Source organism: Erpetoichthys calabaricus, chromosome 3 (genome assembly GCF_900747795.2).
Source record: "Erpetoichthys calabaricus chromosome 3, fErpCal1.3, whole genome shotgun sequence".
NCBI lineage: Eukaryota > Metazoa > Chordata > Cladistia > Polypteriformes > Polypteridae > Erpetoichthys > Erpetoichthys calabaricus.
In genome coordinates, this window is record NC_041396.2 from 248,050,714 (window position 1) to 248,061,523 (window position 10,810).

Genomic DNA, 10,810 nt, shown 5'->3' on the forward strand with positions numbered 1-10,810 from the left:
ACTAGGAAAGTGAATGAAATGATTTCATTTTTGATATAAAACTTTACTTGAAATGCAGATAGATATTTAGGCATATGGTTTGTAAAAAAACAAACGGAAAAAGCATTAATGATATTTAAAGATATTATAAAAAGTGTCAAATGTGTTGAGATGTTACAGTATATTACAGCATCAGTCATCTGAGAAATTTGTGGGATATATATAGGTGCAAGCACAGATAGTAATGGTAGAAATAAGATTTCAGAAAAGAGAGGAAAAAAATATACTGTAAAGAAGGAAACAGTCAAAATGGGTGGTATGGTAGAACAGTAGGGTAGAATTATGGGTTCAAATCTCACACTTTTTTGTTGTCTAGGTGGACTTTGCTGTTCTGCACTTGTCCATGTCTTTTTCCCTCTGCTCTCTCTGACTTTAAACCTACATCCCAAAAGATGTACACTATATCCTATTTTAATTGACAGTTCTATATTGCCCATGTGTAAGTTGGTTCCTTCCATGCATCCAATGCTACTGGGGTAGGCTCAGCTCTACAAACATTAATATTAAATTGGTTTAAAAATACTATGTTACAACTGAACTAAAGGAAGCAGTGGGATATTATGAAATTAAATACATTATTAAAATCAGTCCATGTGTTATTATGGGGAAAAAAGATGGGAGAAGCTAAATGTAAACATGTAGGTTTTGTAATACTACAGCACAGAAGTATTACGTTTGAATAGGCAAGAAGAATTTATTTTAAGACTAACATTGTTCCAGGGCTGAAGTTAAATGGGCAGTCAGTCTGTGTGGTGTAGTAGTTAAGGTTTTGGACTTCAAGCCCTGAGGTCGCGGATTCAGATTCTGAAACTGACACATCGTGAACCCTGAGTATCTTCACCTGCCTATGGCAAAAACAAAAGAAAAATAACCTCTGATGTTGTAAGTCGTTTAGGAGACCGGAGTCAGTCAAATAGTTAATGAGGGTGGAAAGTGCATTTCAAAGCTTTAATGCAGTTTGTATTAAAAGTAAATAATGAAGAATCAAGTTAACTATTATAGCAAAGAATACACTCTTTGAAGTTAAAGACTGCTATTAAAATATTTTCAGACTCCATTCATCTTTTCTCAGCCTGCTTATACAGAGCCGGGTCGCGGGGAAGCTGGAGCCTATTCCGGGAAGCCTTTTGGGCGCAAAGCTCCAAAAATCCCTAGATAAGGTGCCAACCTATCGCCAATTGAGAAAACAGACACCAGGAACCAATTTGACATTACCAATCCACCAAACACGCAAGTGTTTGGACTGGGAGGAACCCGAAATAAACCCAGGTGGACACGGGGAGAAAATGCAAATTCGACACAAGGCGCACCTGGGAATTGAATCCTTCTCTCCTACCACTGCGCTGCTCGTATCTTAAGCCTTTACGATGGGAAATACAGTACAGTACTTGGTATGTATGGGGAATGGCAAAAACAGTTCAACCGCCATCCGGCAGATGGCAGTAATGAACCTTGAAAAATAAGTCAGGCATTCCCGCTAGGAGGAAAAGGCGTCATCGAACGAAGGTAAAACTTAAAAAAAAACAAAAAAAACTTTTTTTGTTTAGTGCTTCATGGTTCTGTTTCTGCGTTTAAGAATAAACGATTGGTTATTAGCTTTTCTTTGCATCTAAACGTCTTTTTAAGCAAAGAGGTACATAGTGGCGTTTGCTGTTAGTATTTGGCCTGAGGTGCGCTACTATGTTACTACTCGAAGTGACTATTCAGCATTTTGTGGGCTGAAATAAAACGAAAGTTGAAGGTCTTCATTTGTATTCTTAACGTAAGAGCACAAGTTTTACGGTTTTCATTTGTGTTTTGATTTTCTTCACTTGTATCGACTGTGTTCTGGCATAACGATTGTTCCTCGTCAGCTGCCGTAATTCTGACCGGAAGCGTGGAATGAAAGCTTAAAGTGTAAGAGAAGAGCGAAGAAAGCGCCACTGCAAGTGGCTTTAATGTCATTCTGCGCTCCGTGGATAAGCCATCCTCAAGGTAGGTTTGCATGATCTCCTCATGGCTAAGTGAATTTTCTCCTACACTTTAAAGTTCCTTTTAAACGGCGGTAGTAAATTAGACCCACGATTGACTTGCCCCGTCCAGGGTTGTTTGTCTTAATTGGATTAAGAGGCATCTTTTAAGTAATGCAATTAAAGTGTCTTATTTTGATATCATAGTTTGCAATATCAGCAAGCAAAACGCTTGGAAACGTGTTCCTTACCAGATTCGTTAAATGGGTATTTCAAAGTTACGTCTATATAACTTTCATTTGCTTTTGCTAAGAGTGCCTTAAGAGTTTTACGCATTTTTTTTTTTCCCCAAGGCAGACTTGAACCTAATAAATAGAGTAAGGTGGGAGGTCATTGCCTGATTGATAGCAGCGAATTATGTGGAAAATAACTATGCCAAAAACGGGCACGTCAAGGATTTGGTACAGCTGGATGATGCTAGACTGTGTTGGATTAGGTAGTTTGGAAATGCATACATGCATATGCCAGGCAGATGTGGTGTAACATAGATTAAAAGGAAAAAAATCCCCAAGATGAAAAGATATAACTTAGTTCAGACACAGAAACTAGAAGACTGGGTTGAAAATGTCATTAGTCTTTCACTTGTTTTTTGATTTTTTATTTTTTTTACTTTCTCGTATACGAAGTATAGGGAAAAGTGTAATCGTCCAAAGATTCGATGTCGAGATTTTGATGAATCTCAACGGTTTAGACCTCCCTGACTTTCTCGTGTACTAAGTATTCTGAAAGTATTGGAATCATCCAAAAATTCCATTCGTTTTACACCTCCCTTAGTGTGAAAATACCATTTTTGGAATTGTGTGTGTAAACACAATAACTTGTGTACACTTTCACTTGGGTCAAGCAAATGTTGCATACAAATATTAGGTACAAAACTTAAATTTCTATCAACTTTTGGGCTATTTCCGTTAACCTCACACCTAATATTCCATTCCTAATCTGCCTAATGGTACATAGGGAATGAACAGCCTTTGTGTTAATACCCCAGTCATTGGAATAATTACATAAGGGGCCAATCTTAATTATAATTTCAAGCAGTGTGAAAGTGTGGCAATTTGTTCAATAAAATGATCAGTAAATCTGGGATGATGAACATATAAACGTTTAAATCCAATTACTTTATATATTTGGAAATCATAGTTTCTAAACAACTTGTCTTTTACACAATACAATACAATTTATTTTTGTATAGCTCAAAATCGCACAAGACGTGCTGCAAAGGGCTTTAACAGGCCCCCCAGCCTTGACTCTCTAAGAAGACAAAGAAAAATTCCCAAAAAACCCTTGTAGGGAAAAAATGGAAGAAACATTGGGAAAGGCAGTTCAAAAAGAGATCCCTTTCCAGGTATGTGGGGCGTGCAGTGGGTGTCAAAAAGAAGGGGGTCAATACAATACACAGAACAAAACAAATCCTCAATTCAGTATAAAAATAAACATTTTACAAGTATGTAGCAGAATTTAACAGTAGATGATATCACATAATATGATTTGGATTTGTTTAGAGTCCTGGAAACCTCAGCCATCAAGCTGCCTCCCCCATTTGGCCATTCCACAGCTGAAACAGCGCTGGGCCAGCCAATCCGATGAAAGGACCCCGCTACCTCCACGATTCCTGCGATCCTCCATCAGGGATAACATTACCTTAGGCAGGGAAAACAACTTGGCAGGTGGGCCATGGCAGCAAGTGCCACATTTGAGTACCGAGCAGAGAAACAGAATAGGTGAGAGTTAGTAAAAAATTATAACTATCATGTTACTTGTTTTTTTAGTGCTAATGACTAACAACAGAGATGCAGTCTGTACAGTTAATCCGCAGCTCTAGTCAGGATATGCTAAACTGAAATAGTGAGTCTTCAACCGGGATTTAAAAGCTGAGACCGAAGGGGCATCTCTTGTAGTAGCAGGCAGACCATTCCACAGTTTAGGGGCCCTGTAATTAAAAGCTTGACCTCCCATTGTTATTTAATTAATCCTTGGAATCATAAGCAGACCGGGATCTTGAGATCTTAATGTGCGCTCTGGTTTGTAAGTCATGATAAATTCGGACAAGTAAGCTGTACCTTGGCCATTTAATGCTTTATATGTTAAAAGGAGGATTTTGAAATCTGCCCTAAACTTAACCAGGAGCCTGTGTAATGATTTAAGAACTGGAGTTGTGTGTTCATATTTTCTTGTTCTTGTAATTATTCTTGCAGCATTTTGGATTAACTGGAGGCTGTATAAAGAACAGTGTGAACATCCAGTGAACACTGCATTGCAGTAGTCAATCCTACTAGAAATAAATGCACGAGTTAATTTCTCAGAATCCTGTTTATTTAGAAAGCGCCTTAATTTCCCAACATTTTTAAGATGGAAGAAACATGATTTGGACAACTTTGTAATACAGTGCATCCAGAAAGTATTCACAGCACGTCACTTTTTCCACATTTTGTTATGTTACAACCTTATTCCAAAATGGATTAAATTCATTTTTTTCCTCAGAATTCTACACACAACACCCCATAATGACAACGTGAAAAAAGTTTACTTGAGGTTTTTGCAAATTTATTAAAAATAAACTGTGTAATCACATGTACATAAGTATTCACAGCCTTTGCTCAATACTTTGTTGATGCACCTTTGGCAGCAATTACAGCCTCAAGTCTTTTTGAATATGATGCCACAACCTTGGCACACCTATCCTTGGCCAGTTTCGCCCATTCCTCTTTGCTACACCTCTCAAGCTCCATCAGGTTGGATGGGAAGCGTCGGTGCACAGCCATTTTAAGATCTATCCAGAGATGTTCAATCGGATTCAAGTCTGGGCTCTGGCTGGGCCACTCAAGGACATTCACAGAGTTGTCCTGAAGCCACTCCTTTGATATCTTGGCTGTGTGTTTAGGGTCGTTGTCCTCTTGAAAGATGAACCATCGCCCCAGTCTGAGGTCAAGAGTGCTCTGGAGCAGGTTTTCATCCAGGATGTCTCTGTACATTGCTGTAGTCATCTTTCCCCTTACCCTGACTAGTCTCCCAGTTCCTGTCGCTGAAAAACATCCCCACAGCATGATGCTGCCACCACCGTGCTTCACTGTAGGGATGGTATTGGCCTGGTGATGAGCGGTGCCTGGTTTCCTCCAAACGTGACACCTGGCATTCACAACAAAGAGTTCAAACTTTGTCTCATCAGACCAGAGAATTTTCTTTCTCATGGTCTGAGAGTCTTTCAGGTGCCTTTTGGCAAACTCCAGGCAGGCTGCCATGTGCCTTTTACTAAGGAGTGGCGTCCGTCTGGCCGCTGTACCATACAGGCCTGATTGGTGGATTGTTGCAGAGATGGTTGTCCTTCTGGAAGGTTCTCCTGTCTCCACAGAGGACCTCTGGAGCTCTGACAGAGTGACCATCGGGTTCTTGGTCACCTCCCTGACTAAGGCCTTTGTCCCAGCGATCGTTCAGTTTCGATGGCCGTCCGGCTCTAGGAAGAGTCCTGGTGGTTTTGAACTTCTTCCACTTACGGATGATGGAGGCCACTGTGCTGATTGGGACCTTCAAAGCAGCAGGAATGTTTCTGTAACCTTCCCCAGATTTGTGCTTCGAGACAATCCTGTCTTGGAGGTCTACAGACAATTCCTTTGACTTCATGCTTGGTTTGTGCTCTGACATGAACTGTCAACTGTGGGACCTTATATAGATAGGTGTGTGCCTTTCCAAATCCTGTCCAACCAACTGAATTTACCACAGGTGGACTCCAATTAAGCTGCAGAAACATCTCAAGGATGATCAGGGGAAACAGGATGCACCTGAGCTCAATTTTGAGCTTCATGGCAAAGGCTGTGAATACTTATGTACATGTGCTTTCTCAATTTTTTTTTATTTTTAATTTGCAAAAATCTCAAACTTTTTTTCACATTGTCATTATGGGGTGTTGTGTGTAGAATTCTGAGGAAAAAAGTAATTTAATCCATTTTGGGATAAGGCTGTAACATAACAAAATGTGGAAAAAGTGATGTGCTTTGAATACTTTCTGGATGCACTGTATATACTTTAAATGACATGCTAGAGTCAAAGATAACTCCTAGATTGCGGGCTGATTCAGTAAAATTTAACGGTGATTCCAACTGAGTTAAATGATGACAAAATATTGTTGTGATCAGTGTCATTCCCTCCAACAGTTAACATCTGTTTTATCGGTGTTTAAAGATAAGTAGTTCTCATCCATCCACTCTTTTAATTCAGTAACATAACTAACTAAAGACAACATTGGAGAAACTTCATTTGATCTAAATGAAAGGTATAACTGGGTGTCATCTGCATATGAGTGAAAATGAACATTTGTTTCCTAATGATAGATCCTTTTAATTATTTTTTTTTTTCTCTAAGTTTACCTCTCTGAGGATGTCGGTAGAAGGATATGCATGTATTCAGTTAAGTCTCATGACTTCAGAAGATGGGAGAAATTACAGGTTTAGAGATTAGCATCCTCAAAACCGTGCATCATGTTAGGCAGTCACCATGGTACTCTGGTTACCTGAATATATAAGAAATATTATGTTTAGATTGTCTTTGAAATTTTGCTTAGCCGTCTTTGAGTTATTTGCGCCCTTAAAATACTTTTGCAGATAATGGTCAGTTTTCACTGTATTCATTTACAGGAGCAGGCGCTCAAACCTACATATGATATGACTCCACTCTCCAGGAGAACTTTAGGGGAAAACAAATGATGGGAACAGGCCATTTAGCCCAAAAAAGCTTGCCAGTTCTTTCCTCCTAATCCCTCCAACATAACCACATGTACAGTTTTTAGTGTTTCTAGAGCCCTACTGGCCACCACACTATTTGGAGTTATTCAGTATTGTCTATAGTTCTGTGTGTGAAGAAAACCATAAATATTTCTAATCAGACATTGAATCGGTACATTTTAAGAGTGTGTTCCTTGAGTGCACCCTGTAATGGATTGGTGCCCTGCCTAGTGGTCCGTTTTTCCTTTCACATTCTTCTTTTCATGGCCACAAACTATTGAATTAAACAGGCTCAGGAACAGTGCAAAAGGAAAATGTTTGGGGGACTTTATTATGGATGACTAGAACAAAGTTTGTCATTTGTTTTATATATGTTTTACAGAAAATATATTGTGTGTGGGTTAATTTATTTGTTTTTAATGTTAGTCATTTGTCAGCTTTCTAGTTTGCTCTCATTTACTGGTGTACACAACCAAAAGTAATGCCAGACTCGCACATCTGTAACTGAATTTTCTTTACTGTGTAATAGACACTTCTGCTGTTCAGTCTCCGCATAGGGTACTTGTTAAGTTATGAGATTGGCATGTAAAAATAACCTTTCTTGCTTTGTGTTTTTTTTTTTTTTAAAGGCATTGTGGGTTATATTGACACTGGTGCAAAAGCAAATAAATATGGCAAATGACCGTTTGCGAGCCCTGGAGGAGGTTGAGAAAGAGATCGGCACCGTGTTGCAATGCGCAGGTTGGTGCAGATTGTTGCCAAGATGAATTTTAAGGTGTTGCAGTGTCCTTATTTGAGGACATTGTTATTGTAATGCCATTACTCTTTATGTTATCTTTTTGTCTTTTTGTAAATACTGTGAACTATCACCTTGCCCAGGGTGCTGCTTATTTTGTGTGTGATGCTGATATGGTATGCTTCAGTCTGTATCACTCTGAATTTGAATAAGGGAGCTTAATAAATATGAATAATGGCAGTATTCTAAAGGGTAAATAAGTATAAGTTGACTTTTAAATCTTTCAGGTAACATCATACTGGAGCTGTCCAAGGAGAAACACAATGCAAGCTTTTTGGATCGTCAACTTTCCCAGTTCACAACCTCTGTGAACAGAGTGGAAACGGAGCTGTCCAATCAGATTAGGTATTTGACACAGGTAAGGCTAATTGTGTTCATTTTTTGGCCTCTGTACATTCACAAACTCTTATGGAATTGTCTAGCATAAAACTGTGGCATGTTTTTCGTTAAGTCAGAATATAAGAAACAGGATGTGCTTAAACTATTAACACCCAATTGTATGTCTTCCTGTCAGTACTGCCCACTGCGCTCTATAAATCAGGTGTTTTTTTAGAAGTGTATTTTGGAGAAATGGTTCTCACAATGTCCACAAGGTGTCATTGTATCTGAGCAAAGAAACATTTGAATTGCTTGAATCTCTTATACTGGATATTCACTGCTCTCCGAAGTCTTTTTTTTTTTTTGTTTTTGTTTTGTTTTTGGGGAAGTGAACTTCCCTACTGTTGAGACTTTGGGGGGTGGCTGTAAAATGGCACTATAGGGCACTGTCTCTCCTTTTTTCCTTTCTATTTTTCTTCTTCAAACTTGAAAGTTTTTTTTTCCTTTTCATTTGGGGCCATGTATTAAATCTTCCTGTAGAGCCAAACCTGGGAAAGGTCATCTCCTAATTCCTTTTGACCAGTGATGTACACACTGCTGTCATTATACTTTCCTTAAGGCCAAAGGTACTTTATTTTATGGATCATTGGCTGAAATCTTGGACTTTGAAGCACACATCCATCAACACTATGTTTGCATGTTGGTATTTTTCTTAAAATGTGACAAATGTAATGCTTTATTTACAATAATAAGCCATTACTGGCTGTATATAGTCAACATATCTTTGACTAGTACTCTAATACATTTTAAGAACTACAATTCAGTGAGAATCATCTAACACTGTTTAAAAATTGTATATATTAACATCTGTGTCAAATTTAGCTATTAGTCCCTACTAACGTTTGTTTTTGAAGAATTATTCAAAATCAGGAATGTGTGAGGAAGGCAGAGGATCATATCCAAAATAGAAATCTGAGTGCAGTCGTTCAGTTTTAAATATGGACATGTGACTGTGAACATTTTGTTTAGTTTATCTAACTGACAAACTACAAATATCAGAAGGCTAAACCTTTTAGCTTGCTTTAATTAACTAAATGATAATTTTATCTGTAATGTGCTGTGTTAATCTCTTGCATTTTAATTTGCAGGCAATTCCTAATTTGATATTTTTTTGGTTTTACCTCGCCAATTAGGTGGCAACAGGCCAACCCCATGAAGGTTCTACATACTCTGCACGCAAGGACTGCCAAATGGCACTGAATCGAGTGGATTATGCACGTGTTAAACTGGGAGAACTGGGAAGGACATGTGAAATTCTTCTGGACACTCAGACTTAATCTGCCTTCGATTATACTGGTCGGTGAATTCTGAAAAGCAATGCTGTAGATGTGTCCTTGATGATAAGACATGTGCCATTGAACACTTATACAGATTGTGGACTGCATAGCAGCAGATTTTTCTGAGTGTGCTGCTATAGGTGATTAAGTAAAATAACTGATTTTTTTGTGTGCTAAACAACATTTAAGCTTGAAATTCAATTCCATTTTCATCACTTGACTACAAACCTAATATAAGTTTGAGTCCTGCTTAATCTGATTCAGAGTCCTATGGAGATGATGCTTTTCCAAGTTGCATAAGGCAGTAAACAACCCAGGAAATGTGCACCAGTCCAACACAAAGTCTTCTTGAGCATGCAAACCAGCACCTCTACAGAACAAATTTAGAGTCGCCGATCAAATAGACCCTCATGAGTTTGGGATGTGGAAGAAACACCCAATGCAAAGCAAGAAACCATGTGCAGCCTCCACATGGACAAAGACCGGATGCTGGATTCAAACCCAGTGGTGCTGAATCTTTGAGGCAGGCATTCTCACCATTGTTCCACCTCTAAAATAAACATATTTCAATGTCTTTGTATATTTAAAAAAATAAATAAATAAATAAAATAAAACACCTTTCCCGAGAGGCATAGGGGTAATGGTTGGAGAATTTAAATGTTAGCTTTTGCCAAAGGATATTGATGTAGAACCACCAATATTTTTCATGCTGCATCTCATCTTGTCCCAATGGACGTAGGCATCTTATTCCGTCCTAAAGCTTCGAATGATGGGCTTGGTTCATAATTTCAATTATTCTTGTAATAATCAAAGTTATTGGATATCCATGTACGTTAGCATCAGTGTACATCTTTTACATCTGTTAGTAGCCATGTTTATTGGTTGTAGTACTTTAGGCTGTTATCATATGATTGAGAATAAGGTTTGTGGTTTTCTTGTGTTTTAGTGCTTGATGGATTTCAGTAAATACATTAAGTGGAACTTTGTCTACTTATAAAGGTTGATTATGGTACTTATTTCTTGCTGGTCCTCTGACATATTGTATATCATCAAGTACAAAGGTTGACCACTATCTCTATAGCTTTAGTAGCAGAGAGGTTTGTGTTTGTGGGTATCCTTCACAACTCTGTGTAAAGAAATCCTTCCAGTCTTCAGTCTTAAATGCACTGCCCCTTACTTTCCAAAAGATATAGAGACTTAGCCCAAGAAGACTTGAAACTGTATTTGCTGCCAAAGGAGCTTCTACAAAGTACTGAATTAAGGGTTTGAATACTTACAGAAAAAAAACATAGCCGTTGATTTTGAGGTCATACATAGATTAGGGTTACATCTAATTTATGACATACAGGAGTATAGAAAAACAAAGTACCAGGCACCTACATTTTCTAAAGACTGTGACCTTCTCAGCACACACACACAAACCCATTTTAAATAGTTTTCTTAAAGTTCATTGCATTAGTTATAAAGAGATTACATTCTTATAATTTCAATATCTTCAGTAGATTATATTTGTTTGATTAGATTAATAATCCTTATTTATTAATTCATAAATGACAATTTTGTCTTATATTTTTAAGCAAGAGTGAAGAAAACGAT

The 10,810-nt window shown here is 38.0% G+C and overlaps 1 protein-coding gene across 2 annotated transcripts; it reads left to right on the forward strand.

The window, feature by feature from the left end:
• Window positions 1-1,457: 1,457 nt before the first annotated feature.
• On the forward strand, window positions 1,458-10,230 carry med11 (mediator complex subunit 11). Of its 2 annotated transcripts, XM_028797965.2 has the most exons (5): window positions 1,458-1,545; window positions 1,893-2,013; window positions 7,393-7,504; window positions 7,787-7,917; window positions 9,071-10,230. In XM_028797965.2, the coding sequence occupies exons 3-5, from the start codon at window positions 7,435-7,437 to the stop codon at window positions 9,212-9,214; spliced, it is 345 nt and encodes a 114-aa protein (XP_028653798.1). In that variant the 5' UTR covers window positions 1,458-1,545; window positions 1,893-2,013; window positions 7,393-7,434; the 3' UTR covers window positions 9,215-10,230. The 2 variants fall into 2 exon arrangements, with proteins under 2 accessions (XP_028653798.1, XP_028653800.1); XM_028797967.2 differs by lacking the exon at window positions 1,893-2,013 and having other exon boundaries at window positions 1,521-1,545.
• Window positions 10,231-10,810: the final 580 nt, after the last annotated feature.